The following is a 22768-nucleotide window of genomic DNA, read 5'->3' on the forward strand; positions in this document are numbered from 1 at the left end:
ATGCCAGACTCCTGCAAACTCCCCTCCTGCCTGCTGCTCCTGCCCTGGGACCTGAGTCTTTCCCATGCTTCAGCAATGGGAGTGAGTGCTGGGCACTGTGGGGAATGGATTTTTGCTACCACACACTAGCTTTTGATGGCCTACCAATAAAAGTGTTGAATCCTTCACTTTTAAAATTGTGGGGTTTTTTGTTTTGTTTGTTTTGGTTTGTGTGTGTTTGCGTCTGAACCTAGGCCTTGTATGTTAAATAAGAATATACCCTTATCTGTATTTTGAGTAGTATTTCTGACTTCTAATGTCCAGAAATTATTTAGGTTTGGAAATACTTTCCCTACCCTTTTATATCTTTTAAAATGTAATTAACATACAGTTATATCAATACTTTCTAAGACTAGCTAGTAGGGTTCAGAACCTTTAAAACCATGGCAAGAACAAATCATTTTTCTCTTCTCTTTCCTCCAGCCACTTCGATGTCCTTCTCCATTCTTCCTTTCAAATTTATGGCCTGTTCTTTAATTATTCTTACTGTTACACACCCACACCCACACACCCACACACCTACAGCCACCCCCCCCACACACATACACACACACTAGTATATAAGTATAATCCACTGTGTCTGTATAGTGTGCTTGTATGTATATGGTTTCAGGGTTAACCACTTGGTATATAAGCAGTTAGGGGCTAGTCCCTGGGGAGAGTGACTCTCCGCAGTGGTTAGCAGCCTGTAGATCTTTGTCTTGATCCCTTCCCTTTCTGATGTATTGTGTCTATTAGTGTTGCTGCTCTTGGGTCTTGTTTAGGCAGCCATTTTGTTATGGTGAAAATGGTGAAAATGGAAAATCTTCTTTCCATCCCCTAGTTCTTCCCCCAATTTCTGATGGTTAATGCATATGATCAACTTGACAGGGCCTAGAATCACCTGGAGTGGAGCCTCTGGGCATGCCGTGGGGGGATTGTCTTGCTGATGTTAGATGAGATAGATACCCACCCTACTGTGTGTAGCACCTTTCTAAGAGCTTGGGTATAGACAATGAAAAGGAGGTAACTGAGCAAAGCAGCACTCCTGCTACCCTGATGGATGCAGAGTGACCCGCCACTAGACAGTACCCTGAACCCTGAGCCACAATAAACCTTGCCTTCCTAGGTCTGACACACCGAGGACTGTGTCAGAATCAAAATGTCAGGCGTTTTATCATAGCAAGCAGAAAAGCAGAATATTCCTAAGCCTAAGCTTTTGCTTTGCTCCTCTGTAACTTTGTGAAAACTGAGGGCTGGCAGGGAGCTTGAGTGGGTAAGGTGCTTGCTGCATAAGGAAGAAGGCCTGAGTTCAGATAATGAGCACCCACAAGCAAGACCTCACCATGGAGGAGGGAGAACAGGCAGATCCTACAGGCCGGCTAGCCAGGCCAGTCTGGCAGAAATGGTGAACTCTGAGCTCAGTGAAAGACCTCGTCTCAGAAAATAAAGTGAAAGGCCCATGAGTTGGTTCAGCTGTGCAGGCCTCATAAGCTGGCATTAGTCTTATGTAACAGTTACTACTTAAAAGAGAGAAGTGACTCCTGTAAGTTGTCCTCTGGCGTCCACACCTGTCTCGTGCACGCCTCACGTCACTCACAAACACACAATATAAAGTGGAGAACAGTCGAGGAAGATTCCTAATGCTGACTCCTGGCCTCCACAGGTGCACACCCAAGTGAGTGCACTCTCATACATGTGCATACAAAATACACAATTAGGGTAAATAGGAATAATAAGATATATTATCTTAACCATGGCAGGTCTGCAGCTTGAGGCTGGAGACACAGCTCAGCGCTGTAGAATGCTTGTTACACAGCTCAGCGCTGTAGAATGCTTGTTACACAGCTCAGCGCTGTAGAATGCTTGTTGCTCTCACAGAGGACCCAGATTGATCCTTAGCACCTGCGTGGTGCTCGCAAGCTGTAACTCCAGCTCCAAGGGATTAGACATCTCTTCTGGCCTCCATGGGCACTTGGAGGCAAACCAGTAACACACATGAAATAAGTCTACAAAAAGAGTGTATACGTCAGTGGCATTAAATACTGTCATACCATGTTGATACTCCTAAACTGAAATGATTAAAATGCTAATTCTGAGTTCCAGCCTCCAACCTCCAGCCCCTGGCAGCCATTGCCAGCATTCTCCTTTGTCTTAGCCCACTTGACTACTGTAGATACTTCATGTAAGTGAAATGTGTACAGTGCTCTTTTGTATCTGATTTCATTGACTAGTGTCTTCCAGTTTCACCCACCCTACAATGTCATTCCCCCTTTTAAGGCTGAATAATATTCAAGTATATAGATAACCATACTTTCTATATATGATATGAGTATATATGTATGTATATGTGTGTGTGAGTGAGTATATGAGTGTATATGTGAATATGGGTGAGTGTATGTGTGTGAGTGTGTAACTGTGTGATCAGCACTTGGGTTGCTTGTTGACTGTTGTAATGTTGCTATGATCATGGGAAAATAAATATTTGTGCTATTTTGCTTATAGTTCTTTTAATATTTAACTAGAAGTGGAATGGCTGGATGTCCTGGTAATCTTATGTTTAATATAAAATTTTATTTTGTTTATTTATTTATTTGCATGCTATATATATACACCATTGTGCATGTGGAGGTCAAAGGGAAACTTGTGGGTGAGTTTTCTCCTTTTACCACATAGATCCTGGGGGATCAAACTCAGGTCATCAGGTTTAAGTGCTTTTGCCTGTGGAAATTACTTAATTTGTGTGTGCGTATGTGTGAATGTGTGTGTGTGAGTATATGTGAGTGTGTGTGTGAGTGTATGAGTGTGTGTATGTGTGAGTGATTGAGTTTGTGTGAGTACATGAGTATGAGTGTGTGTATGTATATGTGTGTGAGTGAGTAAGTATATGAGTATGTGTATGTGTGAATATGTGTGAGAGTATGTGTGTGAGTGTGAAACTGTGTGTGGTGTTAGACTGTGTGTGAGTGTGTAACTGTGTCTGAGTGTATGTGTGTGTGTGTACGCCTCCCTCTACCTAGGACCCAAGGCTGGAGCTCCAGTTGTCAGGCCTGGCAGCCAGCACCTTTGCAGTCTCTGGTCTTGTGTTTACCACTTCATTCTCAGCGCTTGCCTCACTTTGCTTTCCACTCAGCAGTGCAGTGGCTGCAGGTGCTCTGCATCTTCTAGATGCTCAGTTCAGAGCATTTCTATAGTGGCTCTTGGTCATTTTCAGTGTCGCCCTTTCTAGATAGACTACATGAAAACCTCAATGAGAGAGCACTCCACATTCATTCCTTTCTTCTTCTCAGGTCACCATCTTACCTCATTGTGTCTCCACGTCATTTTCTCTGGCTTAAAAAAACTCCACAAAAACTAATAGCCATCTGAATGGACATTATAGCAATGAGTTAATTAAACCACTCTGGCTCCTGGCAGGGTCGCTCACGGGCTGCACCAGCCCAAGATCTCTGGATTCTCGAATGAACCCCCCCGCCCCCACACACACACACACGCCAGCTAATTTTGATATGCCTTGACTAGCTCAATGGTTGGGCACTTCTAAACCTCCCCCCACCTCTCTCTGGTATTCCTGGCTTAACAACTTCTAAATCTATATTTTATCTTTCCTGCCTTGATACCTTCTGGGCAGCCTCCCCACCCCTGACCCCCAACTCCCATAGGGCCACTTTCCCTTTCCATCTACATTGGTGGATGATTTCTCTCCTGTAGCTCTTAAATCTGACCCTCTCCCTCCAAGTCATGGTGGTTCTCTTGTTCTTCTCCTCTCTTTCTTGGTCCCTTGCCCACACAATCTAAAGGTCCTGCCTCGATCTCTCTGCCCAGCCATTGGCTGTATGTCAGTCAATTCTTTATTACTAGTTGAAGTCAGCTGGGGGCAGGGACCCTCAGGTCTGGAAGTGCAGCTTTTGGGAGCCAAATTAAGACACAGCATTAGAACCAGTTCCCAACAGGGCATGCCATGCTATCTCACTGTGGTTTTAATGTATACTCCTTAGAAATTTCACATTTCTTTCCTTGATCTCCCTACCAGGTTCACTCTGACTGTCTCAGCAGTTCTGAACCTGATCTCTGGGAGGCCTCCTGATGGTGTGCATGGCCTGCTCTTCTGCTTGTTGCTTTTCCTGGAAAGGAAGGGGCTGGATCCGGGCTTACTGCTGTAGCTTAGAGTCTGTACATCATAGAGATGACCAAGGACTGTGCCAAAATCGTGACTTCTGGCAAAGTGCTAATTTTCCTGGGAAGCTAACCCCCCAACTTTCTTTCTCCATCTTTCAGTAAGATACTGACTTCTTGAGCCTTGGTGGGGATTTTTGAAAATGGTCCATTGCACTTAACTCAAAGCAGAGTTTACATTTTGACTCTCTGAGTCCCCTTGGGCAATGGTTTAATTTCTACAGAGCATTGGTTTCTGAGGAAGGTGCATGTGCCAGGAAAGCCTGGCTGCCCTCTTGGTTGAATGAGGAAGTCTGCTGTGTGTGTCTCTGCTTCCTGTGGTGCTTTCAGTTCCTTGTTGGGGTTTCATTGTTATTGTTATGAACTTGCAAATCTACTTCTGGTGAAAGAGGCCTCAGAGGATGTCCACTGACCATGTGGAGAGAATACCCAACTGTGTCCAGGGTTACTAACAGAAGTGCTTAGCAATGGTAAAGAATGACTGACCTTATTTTATTTTTAAAGATATATTTATTTGTTTTATATATGTGAGTACACTGCTGCTGTCTATAGACACACCAGAAGAGGGAATCGGATCCCATTTCAGATGGTTGTGAGCCACCATGTGTTTGCTGGAAATTGAACTCAGATCCATTGGAAGAGCAGTCAGTATTCTTAGCCACTGAGCCATCTCTCCAGGCCCCATGGCTGGCCTTATTGGGAGAGCTATTGGGATGCTGTTCCTCAACCAATGGGCCCTAGACTGTGAAGATGTCAATGGGGCCCTGGGGAGGGGTCTTGACATCTAGGTGGCGTAGGGTCAATGCCAATACAAGGGAAATGAGTGCATGAGTGAGTTTTGGTATGTTAAGTTCTGGGTGCTGAGGCAGGAGGATTGCTAGTTCAAATGAGATGCTGCCTCTATAAAGAGTACACCTCAGTGGCATGGTACTTGCCTGGCATGTGCCTGGTTCAATCCCTAGTACTGAGAAGCAGACTCGTGTATCTGGACTAATGTCTTTTGGGGATGTTGTGACTGCTGGCTGTTTTAAAGGTATTTTTGATGTTTCATGAAGGCTCATATGTGATACCTGACTTGTCAATTTTGGGGGAGATTACCAGCTTGGAAGTTCTTTGGGCCCTTTACTCATCTCAGGATGAGTATGTCTCTTCAAAGATCAAGTACACATCAAAAGAAGACGACTCACAAGCTTTAGAAGCCCTGCTTTCTGGGGCTAGGGAGATGGTGAGGTGGGTCAGAGTGCTTGCTGTGGAAGCTTGAGAATCTGAGTTCAAATCTCTCTGTGTAAAACGCTGGGTGTGGCTGTGCATGTGCCTGTCATGCTAGTACTGTGTCGGGCAGAAACAAGCACTGCTGAGGCTTGGTGCTGGCTACCGGGCAGAGACCAAGCACTGCTGAGGCTTGGTGCTGGCTACCAGTCTTGCTTCAGGTTCAGAGAGAGACTCAAAGGACTGAGGTAGAGTGTGATGGAACTGGACACACTGTGTCCTCCTCTGGCCTCCTTGTGTGTACATATGCCACACCCACATGTTCATGTACAACACACATGTACCATTTACATCTTGCACATACCAAAAATAACACACACACAGACACACACACACACACACACACACACACAAACACACACACACACCTTACTTCCTATACTGTTCAGCATCTCCCCACTCTTTCATAGCCATGAAAGGAGTGAAGAGTTGGGTGTGGTGGCAGATGTCAGAGGTGAAGCATTGCAGATGCTCAGGCAGAAAGATTGTAAGTCTGCGGCTGGTGAGATGGCTCAGATGCTAACACTGCGTGCTGTGCAAGCCTTGACTTAGGTTTGATTCCTGCGATTCACAGTGTGGAAGATGAGACTGACTTTGTTTTGTTTGGTTGGTTTTTTGAGACTAGGTTTCTCTGTGTAGCTCTGGCTGTCCTGGAACTTGCTCAGTAGAACAGGCTGGCCTTGAACTCTCAGAAATCTGCCTGTCTCTGCCTCTCAAGTGCTGGGATTAAAGGTGTGTGCCACTATGCTTGGCTGACAATGAACTCTTTTAAAAGTTAAGTTGTCCTCCTAAATCAACACACACACACACGCACACACACACACACACACATACACACACACACACACACACCACAGCCCCTCTGCTCTAGAGACAGCCTTGTGGCCACCTGGAAGATGATTGGGTGCCAAAGCTGTGGTCCCTTCTTGGAGCCCTGCCTGCTGACCACCTGCTCATTGGTTGGGCCCATCCTGGGCTTGAGCAGCAGTTTCCCTCCAGCTCTTACACTGGAGAGCAGTGTGCATTACCCCGCCTCAGCGTGGATGGCTGTGTTTGGCTCTGTGTCTGGTTCCTAGTGTCAGATGCATCCCCTGAGTTTGCACTGTGGTGTGCCCTCCTTTCCAGGTACCCCATGAATGGTGAAGCAGTCCCACTGCTCTTCTCTCCACTTCTGCTTCCTTGTGGTTTTCTGGGGTTGCTTATCCTTGCCTGATAAAAGAGTGACAGCTGGCTTTATCTGAGTCTTTCTTCATCTTCTGATTGTCACTGTAAAGCCCAGAGGTGTGATTGACCTTAGATGAAGTCAAGGCTTTGGTCATTCAGAGTCTTGGAGCCAGAACCTATCCTGTCTAATCATGTGAGAAAGATGCCCTTTCTCCTTGTTTACGAGGAGCCAGGTCCTTAGAGTTAGGATTGCTTAGTTTTGTACAGTGCTTTACCTGACTCAGTTGCACCCCTTCAAATCTCTTTAGGAGAACTGCTGTCAGTGGGTTGTTTCCCCGGTACGTTCTGGAGGACTGCTGTTATTCAGGGGTATCAGTCCTGTGTAGGGGCTCATCAGATGATGAGAGAACAAACTCCATTTTGTCACATTAGCTACGTTCTGGTTCAAGTGACAGATAGCCCTTTACTAAAGGACACTTTGGTCCTAGAGATCCAGCATTTGAGCTGTGGCTGACACTAATTGAGTCAACTTACATGCACATTTTACATGTAATTTTGGTATGTGTGTGTGTGTTCATGCATGTACGTGTGTCTGTGCAGGCCAGAGGTCAGGTCAGGTGTCTTCTTCAATTGCTTTGTGTCTTATTTTTTGAGAAAGAATCCTTCACTGAAGCAGGAGCTCACTGTTTGGCTTAGAATGGCTGACCAGAAGGCCACAGGATCCTCCTGTCTTTGATTTCCCAGACCTGGGATTACGTGTGCACCATTGTACAGGGTGTTAAGTCAGTGTCTTATTGTGGAGCCCACCTAGCCTGAACTTTATATAGAGACCAGGTTAGCTTTGACTCACAACGATCTACCTACATCCACCTTCTAAGTGCTAGGGTTAAAGGCCTGTACCACCACCACGCCCAGCTGCAACTGGATTTTTTACATGTGATCTGAACTCAAGTATTCCTATTGTTCATCAAGCACTTTACCCACTGATCTGATCCCATGCAAGGTATGAATTTTTGGCATTGCCAATGAAAGCCAAGACTTGTTAGAAAATGCCAAAGGCTGCTGGACAGTGGTGGCACATGCCTTTAATCCCAGCACTTGGGAGGCAGAGGCAGGCAGGTTTCTGAGTTCGAGGCTAGCTTGGTCTACAGAGTGAGTTCCAGGACAGCCAGGGCTATACAGAGAAACCTTGTCTCGAAAAAAACCAAAACAAACAAACAAACAAACAAACAAACAAAAAAGCAAAAAAAGAAAAGAAAAGAAAAAAAATGCCAAAAGCTGGTTCTGTTAGTCAGCTACAAAGAGGATTTCCAGACAGCTCACTTTAGCATACCCTTCCTGGCTCTCTTCTTGCTGGCATTACCCTTGGGTGCTCTGGCATGCTTCTGGAACTTCCCCATGTTTCAAAACATCACTATAGATTTCAAAATTAAATTATAGGCGCTGCTTGCATTAAGAGGCAGGTGAGCTGTACTTTAAATAGACCACATTAATTCTGGAGTGGAGCCCTGCTGGGATAATTCTTATCATCAGTGGCTGACAGTGCTGACAGGCTTGGAGAGGATCCTTTTGCAAACTGGAAAGGTGAAAACAGGCTTTACAGTAAAGTGTTGCTGTATTCAAGGTCAGAGGGAGGTCACTGCAGCTTTTTGAAGAGAATGTAAGAGTTACTTGAAGGGTACTGTGTCCCTCAGAGCCCCCTGCCTTACCAGCGGAGGACACTGTGCTCCCCAGAGTCCCTGCCTTACCAGCAGAGGGTACTGTGCCCCCCAGAGCCCCCATGATGGTGTTTGAATGTAACTTTTCTTGGACATGAACAAATCTCTTGCAGAGAAGATAGGGAAGTGATAACAGGGCAAAAATGACTCTACGTAAATCCATTTTGATGACGTAGTGAGTTTTTTGGGGTTACTCACAGAAACATGGCTGGCTCAGGGGAAGCTGTGTCATAGAAAGCTACCCTAAGCCGGGTGGTGGTGGCACACGCCTTTAATCCCAGCACTTAGGAGGCAGAGGCAGGCGGATTTCTCAGTTCGAGGCTAACCTGGTCTACAGAGTAAGTTCCAGGACAGCCAGGGCTACACAGAGAAACCCTGTCTCGAAAAACGAAAAGAAAAAGAAAAAGAAAAAGAAAAAGAAACCCACCCCCGAATGGGTGATAGCTCAGCAAAGCTGCATCCCTGCTTACTGCGCAATGTTCAGGCAGTCCACCAGAGTCTCCTCTCCTCAGCAGGTGCTTGCTGCCTTTAGCACTTTGGATGGGGCCCTGTGAATCTTGTAACGTTCATGAGCTTCCTAATCCTTGTAAGTCTTCAAAATCTCTCTCCTTTCTGGACAGGATGGTTTGACTTGTAGGAAAGAGCAGAGAGGCAGAGAAGGGAGGGTCTACAGTCTCTTCTGCATGATTGTATAGTCCCAAGAGTTTGCCGTATGAGGGCTGAGAGTGAACTGCACTTTGTCTTTCTTCCTGAGAAATTTGTTCGGAAACATGAAGCCGTGGCAACAGTTCAGCCATGGGCTCTGGTTACCAAGCCTGACAACCTGAGTTCAGTTTCTGGACCCCACATGCTGGAAGGAGAAAACTTACTCCTGCAAGTTGTTCTCTGCTGTTTGCACATATGTGGTGGACATACACACACAAAATAAAAGTTAAAAGACCTAGAAGGGTGGCTGGGTCCCCAAATACCTACACAGTCACGTATACACATTTCAGTGCTACTGGTACAGAAAGGGGAAGAGAAGGCTGTGTGGTTCTCCTCCTATCCTCTGAGCCCCGGGTACAGCTTCTCTCTTGTCAGGCTGCCCTTTGTTGTGCTCATGTGGGCCTGTGCTCTTTTCTCCAGGCGACCCATATTCCCAGTCTACCTATTCTGTACTCATGGGATAGGGATCTGAGGGTTAGCATGATTCTGTGCCTACCTGAGGTTACCTAACTGACTGATCTCATCCCCTGTTTGTCCTGTGTGCTGGATTGAAGACCCCTTAAAGATGAGTCCTTATTATCTCTCCTGGTTTGGCACCATTCAGGGCTCACTAGAATGACACAGCGAGCCTAAGTTGGTTAAATTGGAGTAGTAGAGTGAGCCTCTTAATCTGAGTGTAGCTTTTGGAGCTGTGCAAATTTTCATTCTTCTGGAAAAAAACCTCAATGACTTTAATGTTCTCAGAAGGGTCTGTGAACCTGTTTGGCTCCTGGACTAAAAGCTGCATCTCAGGGCTAGAGGGATGGCTCAGTGGATAAGCGCACTGGCTGCTCCTCCAGAGGACCTGGGTTTGATTCCCAGTACCCAGCTCACAATTGTCTGTAACTACAGTTCTAGAGGATTTGGCACCTTTTCACAGACATATATCAAAGCACATAATACGTTGGGCAGTGGTGGTGCATGCCTTTAATCCCAGCACTTGGGAGGCAGAGGTGGGTAGATTTCTGAGTTCGAGGCCAGCCTGGTCTACAGAGTGAGTTCCAGGACAGCCAGTGCTATACAGAGAAGCCCTGTCTTAAACCCTCCCCCTCCCAAAAAGCACATAATAATAGCAATAATGATATGATGATGATTAAAAAAATAACAAAAAAGAAAGCTGGGTTTGTCAGCAGAGACATGGCTCTGCCCCAGTTAGAAATCAAACAGTTGTAAGAATGCTTGTTTTGAAGGTGGGAGAGGCAGAAGAATATGATTTGAGTGGCTTGTGTTTGGCACCACACTCCTGCTCACCTGTACTGCTTATTAACACTTACATTAACTAGGCAGAACTTGTCCTGACTTTGCTTTTGAAGAGGCAGCCTTGGTTTGAGTGAGGTCAATTATGAAATGTTTAGGCAATGGATGGTGCACAGTTAATACTCAAGAGCCAATGGCTGTCATTGCAGTATCGACCATAGCATGAAGAAGTGTCCAGGAGCCAATGCTGTGAAGAAAGATGATCACAAAATGAGGTACACCCTAGGATTTCAACTCCCCAGTACTTTGAGTTTGTGGATAAGAAAGGTAGACCTGAAGAGATGCCAGTAAGAATGGCTGTCTGTCTATGGCTCAACACAACCTTATTTAGCCTTCCCATGGCCTTAAATTTGTTCTTGTCTTTATACCAAGTAGTTGACCATTGAGGAAGCTCTCCTAAGGATCCAGAAAGGAAGGTTCATGTTCAAGGTTGTTCTTTTTTGTGTGAGAGGAAGCAGCAAATTCTTTGTAATCAAGATAGAGCAAAATTATATCCTACCTGGAAGCCTCTAGAAATCACATTCAACGTTCAGAAGACTGAATGAATAAGTAATAAATAATACAAAATTGTTCCAAGGACTTTCAAATCTGGGAAATGTTCATGATTTAGGAAAAACTGAATCAAGATCCAGAATTGTATGTATCTATGTATGCATTTCTGTATACAAATATAATAATATCTATCTAATGTAGTTTTGTTGCTGAGGTAGGATGGGGTCTTGCTATGTTACTCAGGCTAACTTTGACCTTGCTTGCCTCAGCTGCCTGATTAGCCAGGGCTGTAGGTACATGACATCATGTGTGGCTTAGAGATCTCTGCTCGTAGTCCTGGGAGCTGCAGCTTCTAGGTCAGATTCACTGGGCTATCACGTAAGGGTGACAATGGCAGGCTGGTTCCTGCTGATACTACAGGATAGCAGCTGCTCTCACCTCTCCCAGCTCAGGCTGCTGGCGTTCTTTGGAAGTGGCCACATCATTCTAATCTTTGCTTCCCTAGTCACATGACCTCTGCTGTGGGTCAGTTTCTCTGCCTTCTTAAGAGGACACATGCTGTGTCCACAGGAATTGACATCATCAAAGTTGTCAAGATTTCTTCACTGTGTCAGGCTACATTCACAGCTTTCAGGGATGAGGCTGTGGTTATGCTCGGGAACACAATTTAGCTGTCAAAAATGTTGATTTTCATTTTGGTACAAGAAAAAAAGACTGGCTGGAAAGTTTTGAAAATGTTAACTAAGAATGGTGGTCTATGGGTGGGGTTGAGGCCCCGTTTTGATTATGACTTTGTTCTGCGTAGTCTGTGCTAAGGAAGTAATGCTACTCACACCCCATAAAGTTACCACGTGACCATTGCTGTGAAGGCAGCAGCAGACAGCAGGCTCCATGACACACTGCTCCTTCTCTCTCCAGAGCCCGTGTTCTGGGTCTACGTGAAGGAGGTCCTCAACAAGCATGAGCTGCAACGCTTCTACTCCCTGCACCACATCACCGCGGATGTTGGCCGAGGCCGGGCCTGGCTGCGTTGCGCCCTAAATGAACACTCCCTTGAGCGCTACCTGCACATGCTGCTGGCTGACCGTGCCAGGCTCAGGTACCCAGCAGGGTGGCCCTAGTCTCCCAGCTAGGGGACAAGGGGCTTCTCCGTTGCAGCTCTGCTAGCCACTCCCTTGGTAGGAGGACAGATGCCACAAGGACTAGAAGGGACCCCGTGTGGCACCTATAGCCAGCACTCCATCAGTCCTTGCTGTGGTCAAGGCTTGGGTACAGACAGCTATTGCCTCAGGACACAGACTGCCCCTTACTCTGTGGAGCTTTAATTTGGGATTTTTTTTTTTTTTTGCTTCTTTTTATTTTAATTGGATATTTTCTTTATTTACCTTTCAAATGTTATCCCCTTTCCTGGTTTCCCCCTTTCTGGAAACCCCCTATCCCATTCTTCCTCCCCCTGCTTCTATGAGGGTGTTCCTCCACCTACCACCCCACTCCCACCTCCCCACTCTCCATTCCCCTACCCTGGGGCATCTATCGAGTCTTCATAGGACCAAGGACCTCTCCTCCCATTGATGCCTGACAAGGCTGTCCTCTGCTACATATGCAGCTAGAGCCATGTGTACTCCTTGGTTGATGGCTTAGACCCTGGGGGCTCTGGGGAGGGTCTGGTTGGTTGATATTGTTGTTCTTTCTATGGGGTTGCAAGCCCCTTCAACTCCTTCAGTCCTTTCTCTTACTCCTCTATTGGGGACCCCACACTCAGTCCAACAGTTGGCTGTGAAATTTGGGATTCTTTTGTCTACTCAATCCCAAACTGACCAAAAGATGTGGAAACTTAGTTTATTCTTTTGTTTATTTTGAGACAAGTTCTGACATGTAGCCCAGGCTAGCCTGGAATGGGTGGCCTGTCTCTCTAGTGCTGGGATTAAAGGTCTGTGTGACCAGGCTTGACCAGAATATGGGACCTCAGGGAAGGAAGTGCTTTGTTTTTATTAAATGCTTTTTTTTATTATCATGTGCTTTTTTTTTTTTTTTTTGCATAAAGTTTACTCAGGACAGCTTGTGTTGTAGTAAGCAATAATTGAGATGCCTCATGGGCCTGAGTTGGCCATTTTTTTTTCTTCATGTTGTTACCTGCCTGTAGACTAGACAGTTTATGTCACCTGATGACCCAAGGAGTTATGATCAATCCTCTCTGGGGCCTTGAGTAACTTCCATGTTAGCAGGGCCTAGACTTGACACTCAGATTCTGTTAATGCAATAAGATGGCTTCTCAGCACTGTGACAGACCCATGATTTCAGTCTTGCCAGTTTTCTACAGGCTCAGGTGTCCATTTTTGCTTCTGTAGTGCCCCCTACACCCCATTCCCCCAACAACTTCTTCTCGGCTTTACTTTTTCCTTCACTGGAAATCTGACTCAGGTACTCATGCATGCTGGACAGAGGCTCCATCCTGTGCTCCCATTGTCCAGTGATGTAATTCTGCCAGTGATTCTGTGGGTGCTCTGGGATTGCTCTTAAAAACACCCGGCTCACTGAGATGGATCTTGCTGGCCACACAGACATGTAACTCTGAGTTCAGCTCCCTGATCCCATGAATCCTATGGTGGAAGGAAAGAGAACTGACTCCTGAAAAGTTTCTGTGGACCCTTACATGTATGCCCAATTCACACTCATCCTGCATACATATACATATACAATAATAAAAATAAAATTAAAATATTAAAGAAGAAGACAGTTGAAACCAACAGTAACTACAATCCACATAAAAAGAGCTAGCACAGTGATGCATGCCCCAGTGCTGAGAAGGCAGAGACACATGGATACCTGGGGAGTCACTGGCCACATAGCCTAGCCTGCTTGGTGATCTCTAGACCAATGAGAGGCCCTGTCTCTAAGAAGGTGGATGGATCCTGTGGAGTTACACTGGAGGTTGTTCTATGGCCCTATATACCAGCATATTCATGGACACATACTCACCCACCCTCACACTCTTACACGCATATACACTCTTACATGCACACACCCTCTCACATATACACATACACACTCTCACACATATACATTCTTTCACATACTTACATACGCTTACCCTCTCACACACATATATTCACATACTCTCTTACACACATCATTCTCCCTGCGAGACTTTCTCTCTCACACATACTCACACATACTCTTGTACACATAACACTCTCTCATACATACGCTTTCTCTCATACACACTCTGTCTCTGTCTCACACATATTCACAAGCTTTTACACACACATTCTCTCTCTTATACATACTCTCTTACAAACATTCTCTTTCACATACACTCTTTCTCACACACACTCTTACACATACACATAACACTCTCTTATATATGTATTCTCACACACACACTCACACACACAGATACACACTCATACACTGTCACATACATACTCTTTCACAATCCTCTCTCTCACACACACTCTCTTATACATACATTCTCTTTCACATATACACACTCTCTTACACACACACTTTCTCTATCACATATACTTACACACTCACACATAATTTCTTACATATATACTTTCTCTCTCACACACACACTCTCCTACACATAGTCATACATATACTGTCACACACATACACACTCTCTCACACAATACACATTCTTTCTACACACACACACACACTCTCTTTCATACACACTTTCTCTTTCTCTCTCACACATACTCATACACACACTCTCATAAACACTCACACACACATTCTCACACTCTCTCATACACACACACACTTTCTGTCTCACATACTCTCTTTCTCTCTTACACACACAATAAACACACACTCGCCGTCACACACATACTTCAGATTGATTTACAAGTACAAGAGGTAGTTCCGGTTCTCAGCTGATCCCAGTTTGCTGTGGAATTGAGTGTGATGAAAATGCTGGCCTGACGAGGCTTGTTATCTTCCTTGCCATGCTCCCTCTCCTCTTGTCTTCAGTCATATCCGCATCTACATTTCTCCATCTCTTGTTGAACTGCAGGCCTCTAAGCACTGAACTGACATTATTAAAGCTGCACTTACAATTTTGTTACCTGGCATCGAAGAGTCTGGTGGTTTATTGCCTAACAGAGTCATATAAAGTGCTTAGAAATTAGACTTGGGAGACAGACCTGCTTTTCGGTCCTGCTGTACTGCTGATTGTCTAAATTGCCTTAGGTACCTGCAGGCTTCCCTGACCATCCCCAGCTGCTACTGAAATTCTCAGGAGCCCTTTACTCTCCCAGCTTTTTCCATGACTGACTTGGAGTGTGGGTTTATAGCCCAGCTGTTATTGTAAGTGGATGACCCATTGATGGAGCCCTGAAGCTCTGTAATTGCTTCTGAAATTATCTTTTCTTGCATTAGCCAATCAGGTGAGCCCTGTTGTGAGCCTGGACTTCCTTTTTATCTCGGGGTACCTTGTTGAATGAAGTCCATCCCTCTGTCTTCTTCAACTTTGCTTCTTTATAAACACATCTGCACGTGTCTATTTTAGTCCTCTACAATTGGGTCTCAGGGGACCGAGAAGGAAGTCAGGGTCTGTGCATTCAGACCTTTGTTTCTAGTGAGAAGCTTCAAAGTAGAGAGAGGCCAAATTTCTTCTGGGTGACAGACTAGGCCTGGTGTTTGTCAGGGAGCCAGATAATGGCATCTTTGGCCAGTGAATGGATGCTGAGAACTTCCTTGCTCTAAGAGCTGCCCCTTTTCTTTTTGCTTTTGTAGCACATTCTATGAAGATTGGTCTTTTGTGATGGATGAAGAACGGTCCAGCATGCTCCCTACCATGGCAGCTGGTAAGCCTGGCTGAGGCCAAGGGTAATGAGTCCTGAGAAGCTTGGTGAGCAGAGAGCTTCTGGGAGCAGATGCTGTGATGCCATGTGTCCTCTTCCTGTTGTGCTACTTTTTCTGTTCAGCCAGTTTATGTAGCCTTTGACAGTGTGCAGAGGGTGCACATGGTTGGAGACTGTGGCTTGGGGCCTGGCAGGTGAACTGTTAAGTCGAGGGTTGGCTGACTGCCTTGGCATGGTTTTGCTGCATGTCGGCTGAATTCTGCCTGCTATGTTACCCCTTCTCTCCTCCTCTGTGAGCTTTGTAGGAACCTTTTTAGGGCTTTTGGAGAGCCACTGTTAGCTTTGTAGGAACCTTTTTAGGGCTTTTGGAGAGCCACAAAAGATAAAAGGCTGTGTGTGTGGCTTATCAGTGTGAAGCAAGGCCCTGGATTGCTGCTGGGACTGTGGCTTGAGAAATCACATTATACTCTTTCTGATAAAACCTGACACTGAGCTGCATTGAGGGCCATGTTAGGCTCATCTGGGGATGGGAGAGTCAGGCTTTGGCTGTGGTTTTCTTTATAGACTGTAGATTGCCAGTGTCAGTCTTGGCTACAGTAACTGTAATGACTTGTTTGGTGCACATGGGAAAGTCTTCAACACTCACAATCCTGAGAGGTTTACTGTTGTCGCAATTGCACAAAGAAACTAGAACTCAGGGCGATGACAAGCTGCTTAACCAAGGTCTCAGAGCTGCTAAGTGTCTTTCTGTGCCTCAGCCCAGGCAAGCCCCACTCTAGAACTCTCCTCGGTGACTCTGTTGGCTGTCGTCCTGACTCTGTTTACGTGAATTTCTATCTACCAGTGCAGGTTCGGATGGTTTTATAGATGCTAAAGATAAGTACTTGTCCTCTTGTGCCCTTTGTAGACTGTCTTTCTGCTGGAGGTGTGACTACATGACAACAAGTACTGCAATGTCCCCTCCCCACTTTTTTGACAGGTCTGAACTCCATACTCTTTGCAATTAACATTGACAACAAGGATTTGAATGGGCAGAGCAAATTTGCTCCCACTGTCTCTGACCTCTTAAAGGAATCAACACAGAATGTGACATCTTTGCTGAAGGAGTCCACACAGGGCATGAGCAGCCTTCTCAGGGAGATCACAGCATCCTCTGCTGTCTCCATTCTCATCAAGCCAGAACAGGAGACTGACCCTCTGCCTGTCATATCCAAGAATGTCCATGTTGGTAAGCCAGAAGGGGCCCTGGAGGGGGCACAGTAGAGCCACTGAAAAGGAAATGAGAGTGGAGCTGAGAGGAACCCCTGATGCTGTCACTCCTCAGGAAGCAAAATAAGTGGGTGTTTGTTTTTTTTTTTGTTGTTGTCTTTCACTGTGAATGGGACCCACAGGAAGGGTAGAGGGGCCTGCCCGGATGCCAGGTAGGTCATCCTCCACCATTTTTCTCCTTTCTTTCCTTTCCTGTGTTTCTATGATCAGTAGTGAGCTGAGGCCCTGCTAGCATCTTGTTAGTCTTCTTGGGGTTGGGCAGGGGTGATATTTTAAAACAAAAAGGCACAAGCAGCTTATTGTTCTTGTGGTGTACTGAATGCCAGCACAGGGTGCTGCAGAGAGGATGCTGTGGGCTTGCCTATGCTGGGAGGATGCTCTTTAGGCAGTGACCTAAGAGAATAGGGTAGCTCTGAGCACAAGGGGAAAGTGGGTCAACTGAGATGTTTACCTCAAGTTGACACCCTTAGAGCATTTGGAATTGTTAGCGAGTTGCTATTAGGAGAAACCAAAACTTGGGAGTTAAATACCAACCCCTGTCATTCCAAATCCATTAAGGCAGTAATCATGGCCATCCCTTTGAAAACAATTTTAAAAAGTGTTTATCTTAAGTTTTTTTACTTTTTATTTTTGAGACAAGGTCTTATCCTATCGTTAGTGTGGCTTTGAACTGACTCCAAAGCCCAGGCTGGTCTTGAACTTGGATCTTTCTAGCTCCTGAGCAGTAGGATCACTACCTGACCCAGCAGTCCTACTTTTGGAATTCTATTTTATCTCTGTTTCTGTCTGTCTGTCATCTTTGTGTATGTATGTTTATTTGTACAGTGTGTGTGTGTGCACGCGTGCATGTGCTTGTATGTGGGTGCAAAGTCAGTGTGGGCCATCTTCCTCTTTGGCTGTACCCTTTGTTTTGTTTTGAGACAGAATCTTTGTCTGAACCTGGAGCTCGTTGATTGACTAGACTGGCAGGCTATTGAGCTCTAAGGATTTGTCTGTGTTGCCTGTGTTTGCCTTTCCAGGGCTAGAGTTACAGGTGTACCCCTCCATGCCCAGCTTCCTCCAGGACTGGGTCCAACACTCGTCCTTCTGCATGTGCAGCCAGTGCTTTACCTACAGAGCACCCCTCACCCCAGCATGGCAACTTAGCCACACAACCCTGAAGAGATTCACACTCCCTTCCCCAGTAGCCACCAACTGCCCCTCCAGTCCCCTCCTCCACACTGTGGATGTAAACACTGACAGGACAACCACATCAAGTCCAGCAGGCATAGTTGTATAGCACCCTCCCTGCCTTCTGGCTCTTACATCATTTCTGCTTTGCAGTCTGTGCTGTCTTCTGAGCCTTGGGGCTGAGGTTGAGGGTGGGGTTGAGGTTGGTCTAGGTGGCTGAGCACTTGAAGCATTCTCCGCACTGTGATCAATTACATTAAATGCTGCTCAGCATAAAAAGGAAGTTCTCTAAACATCATTAACTTTTGGGTATAAACATAAATACTAGAGGAATATTTGACAATTTAAGCTTTAGCAAAATAACGGTAGTAGGTTCGTTTGGTCTCTAGTGCCTCTGACCTCACTAGCATTTGCTGCTTTTCTAGAGGACCTGAGTGTAGTTCCTAGCACCCACAACTGCCTAAGGCATCTGATGCCCTCGTTTAAGTTCTGTTCCTGTGTGTGTGTGCGCGTGTGTATGCATGTGTGTATATGTGTACGCATGCGCATGCACACATACCCCTACCTTTAAAGAGTTAAAAAAAAAAAAAAAACTAAAAAATATCCAGCCATAGTGGCCAACATAAAACAAACTCAATGGTATTTTTTTTTAAAATCTTATAATGTCATTTGCTTATATATTATGTTCTTTATTTTTTTGCCTTTATGGGTTTTCTGTGTATGTCTCCGTATCTGTATGTGTTTCTTGTTCTTATTCTTTGGCTGTTCTTTTCCTATTTGTTTGTTTTGTCCTATTCTGATTAGTTTTATTTTCTTTTATTATTAGATGCCTGTTTGCTTTCTGATAGAGAAAGAAAGGGTGTGGATTTGAGTGGGTGGGGAGGATCTGGGGGGAGCCAGGGACATTATAACCAGGGTATATTGTATGGGAAAAAAATCTCTTTAGAAAAACCTCAAACCCACAGAATCTGATTTAGTTTTGGTTCATTCTTGGTGTTACAATACGCTTTGCTTACAACTGCCTCACTCTAATGCCACGGAATCTGACACCCCTTTTAACTGTTGTTGGTGTATATATAGATGTACTCATGACACACACACCCCTACCTTTAAAATGAGTTTAAAACAAACAAAAGCCTCCCATGGGAGTGAAGCTCTGTCTTTTATCACAGCTTTTCTTTTGCTAGATACCCGATGTAAAAGGGAGCGGAGAAGGAGGAAGAAGGTGACCAACATTGTCTCTTTTGATGATGATGAGGAAGAGCAGGGCACTGGGGACACTTTGAAAAAGATGCCTGGGACTGCCGAAAGCTCGGAGGAGAACTCTGACCGATCCTCCGTCAACATCATGGCAGCCTTTGAAGGCCCCTTTGGGCCAAATTCCAATGGGAGCCAGAGCAGCAACTCATGGAAAATTGATTCTGCATCTTTGAATGGGGAGTTGGGCTACCAGAAGCTTGACGTGAAGAGCATTGATGACGATGTGGATGAGAATGAGGAGGATGTGTACAGGAACCCGTTAGGAAGAGGACACACAGGCCACGCAGAGTCACCAGACAGGTGAGTTTTGCTTGAGCTCTTGGTGAGGTAATTAGATGATGTTATATGTTGAGGAAGCTGTTTTCTATGGAAGTGAGTGGAATGAGTGAGTTTTGGGGTTGGGGACATGGCGTAATTAGCCATGTCTTGACCTTGCTGTGCAAGCCGTATAAGCTGTGCATACCTGACAACGACCTGAGTTCAGATTCCCACCATCCCAGCTACATGCAGCAGAGCATGCACCTGTTATCCCAGCACTGCAGGGGGGAGATGGGAGGCCAGTACCACTGCATGCTTGAAGTCAGGTAGAGCAAGAAAGATCCTGCTCAAATGTGGTAGAAGGACATCCTGGACACATGAGCTTGAATCTGGCCTTCACACATGTACCAAGGCATGTGTGCATCATCCACAGGTGCACAGGCTAATGTGGGTGTATGACTATGTACACATCATATACATAAAAATAGTGCAAGGGTTGTATTTCTTTGGGAGCATTTTTCATTCTTTAGATCTTCTTGACTTTGCTGTGATGAGAATTAAGGAAGTGGAGTTTATTTAAATGGATTTAATACAAAATTAGCATCAGAATGTGTATTTGTAATTTTGTTTGAACATAAGGCTTTGGCTTTCCCAAGCTGGGTTTTCCTGTGTCTAAGCTGTCACAAGCTCACGAGGAAAGTGGCCTTGGCCTGGAGAGGTACCATTGATTAGATATGGAGAGCCTAAGACATTAGTTCTCAACCTTCCTAACACGGTGGCCCTTTAATAGAGCTCCTCATGCTGTGGTGACCCCAACCATAAACTTACTTTCATTAAGACTTCATAAATGTAGTTCTGCTCTTGATATGAACCATAATGTAAGTATCTGTGTTTGCTGATGGTCTCAGATGACCTCTGTGAAAGTGTTCTTTAACCCCCAGAGGTCGAGATCCACACAGGTTGAGAACCTCTGGCCTGAGAAGAGATAACTGTTTTGTGTAACAAAGACAACCTAAGAACTACAGCAGGGTTAGCGATGTGGCTCCATCAGGAGAGTGCTTGACTGGCATGCTCAGAGTTCTGGTTTGTGCTCTAGTACTGCATAAGCTGGGTGTGGTGATGCATATCTGTCATCAGCACTGGGGCAGGGATGCGGGCAGGAAGAGCAGAAGTTTAAGATCAGCATCCTGGCTCACACGAGACTATCTCAAAAAGAAAAGTAAGGAATGCTGAGAACAGCATCAGTGACCTTCAGTCAGTGACCTTTAGGTTAGTGGATATCACTTCTGTCTGGTTTGCAGAGGAAAGAACCAAGCCGCACAATGTCTGGGGCTTGGACACACACAACAGCACACTGAGTGGTGTCACACAGGCAAGATGCCACTGCTGTGGCTGTTCTTCATGGTTCTGTTTACTCCCACTCTTTACAGCCACACTAGCCAGTTAAGTACCGTTTCTTTTTAGCTCTAGTACACGGTGCTAATCATGGCTAACTTCCCAGTTCTTCCTGATAAAGTGTGGTATGAACAGGTGTGAAAATGTCCTTCTATGGGCCTGAGATGCCATGGTGCCCTTAACATCCACAGGAGGCTTCCAGTGCTGTGCTTCTCATGTTCATGTTTGCATAATATTAAGTTTTTTATTTCTTTGGAGATTACACCTGTTTAAAGTTTTGGGGGCTGGAGAGAGTACTCAGCAGTTAATCAGACTCACTGCTCTTGCAGAGGACCCATGCTTGATTCCCAGTCCCCACATGGTGAGCTACAGCTATCTCTACAACTACTTCCAGGGGATCTGATACTCTCTTTCTTCTGGTCTTTGTGGGCGTCAGGCACCATGCATGTGACACAAATATACACATGCAGGTAAAATATCCATACACATAAAATAAATAAATAAGTGTAAAGTATAACAAGGTTTGGTTGTCATTCACACATGTGCACCGGCCATCTGCCTGCGCTCATCTCTGATGCTCCCCATGCTGCAAGCTTCAGAGGAAAGAAAATTGCAGAGTTGAGATTTGGCAAAGAGGTTGGTCATGCGGGAGTTGGGTCCACATACACTGCTTCCCAGAACTTACTATTTTTCATGTTATTACATAATTCAGTTGATTTATATAAAGTTCACCTTCACCGAACCATGAGATTCCCAGGTTAAATTCTTGTTTCTGGAATCTAGGAGAGTATTCAGGTTGAGATCAGTGTTTGGGTGGATTCACTAATGACAGGGCTTTCCTGTTAGCCAGGATCTGACAAGAGCAGAGGAGTCTGAGGGAGGCAGGAAGAGCTTCCTTCATGTCTGACAGCGTGAAATGAGGTACTATGTTCTTCTGTCCATGGACTTGGACTCACAGGGCTCAGAAACACAGAACTAAGGCTCCTAGATTTTAGCTCACACACGGGAGGGAGCCTGTAGGACACTCAGCATAAAGTCTCATGAAGCAAGGCCTCATGGAATCCTCCTCAGGGTCTGCAGAACCCTCTCTTGCTAAATGGTTCTGTTACTGTGGAGTACTTATACTGTTTGCTTTTGTTGTTTTGAGGTAGGCTCTCTGGATGTAGCTTAGGCTGGCCTTAGATACATCATCCTGCCTCTAAACTGCCGTTGTATAAGGCTATTTTCTATTTCCAAATATTTGTTCAAGTCATTTCTCAGCAGCAGTATTCATGCCCATAGGCTGTGACTGGTTTGAGCCTGGGAGCAAAGTCTAGCCCTCTTGCTTTAATCACAGTCCTGCGGAATAACTAGTGCTGTGTGTCCCTTCACCACTCCAGTCTGCCTAGACGTCGCAGTCCCTTTGTGTTTGTCTGTCTGTTTGTTTGTTTTGAAGCAGGGTATCATTGTAGCCCAGGCTGGCCTGGGCTGTGATTCTGGTGTGTATCTATGCCTGTCTTGTTGTGAATTTTCTTTTTCCTGATTTGGGGATTTGACACACGGGATTGTGGAGTGCGGTGAGTTTAACTCTGCATGCAGGTAGCCTGGTGGGAAGTCTCAGTTCCAGTCTAGAGGCAGTTTGCTGGCAGAACTCCATCTTCCTCTGGAGAGATTGGTGGTTTTGTATAGCAGCCTCTGTTGTTTCGCTGAGTCCATCTAGTCCAGCAGGACAACCTTTATTTTCTTTCTTCCTTTCTTTCTCTTTCTTTCTTCCTTTTTTTTTTTTTT

General features: G+C 45.4%; 1 protein-coding gene across 1 annotated transcript in view; it reads left to right on the forward strand.

Moving 5' to 3' along the window:
• Nucleotides 1-22768, forward strand: part of Snx29 (sorting nexin 29) — a 460893-nt gene that overhangs the window by 48246 nt on the left and 389879 nt on the right. The window contains exons 5-8 of the mRNA XM_031364585.1: nucleotides 11757-11937; nucleotides 15582-15652; nucleotides 16629-16877; nucleotides 19276-19648. Coding sequence (XP_031220445.1) covers nucleotides 11757-11937; nucleotides 15582-15652; nucleotides 16629-16877; nucleotides 19276-19648 — 874 coding nt within the window. The remainder of the gene's footprint in view (nucleotides 1-11756; nucleotides 11938-15581; nucleotides 15653-16628; nucleotides 16878-19275; nucleotides 19649-22768) is intronic.

This window comes from Mastomys coucha, unplaced genomic scaffold (assembly GCF_008632895.1).
Source record: "Mastomys coucha isolate ucsf_1 unplaced genomic scaffold, UCSF_Mcou_1 pScaffold12, whole genome shotgun sequence".
Classification (NCBI taxonomy): Eukaryota; Metazoa; Chordata; class Mammalia; order Rodentia; family Muridae; genus Mastomys; species Mastomys coucha.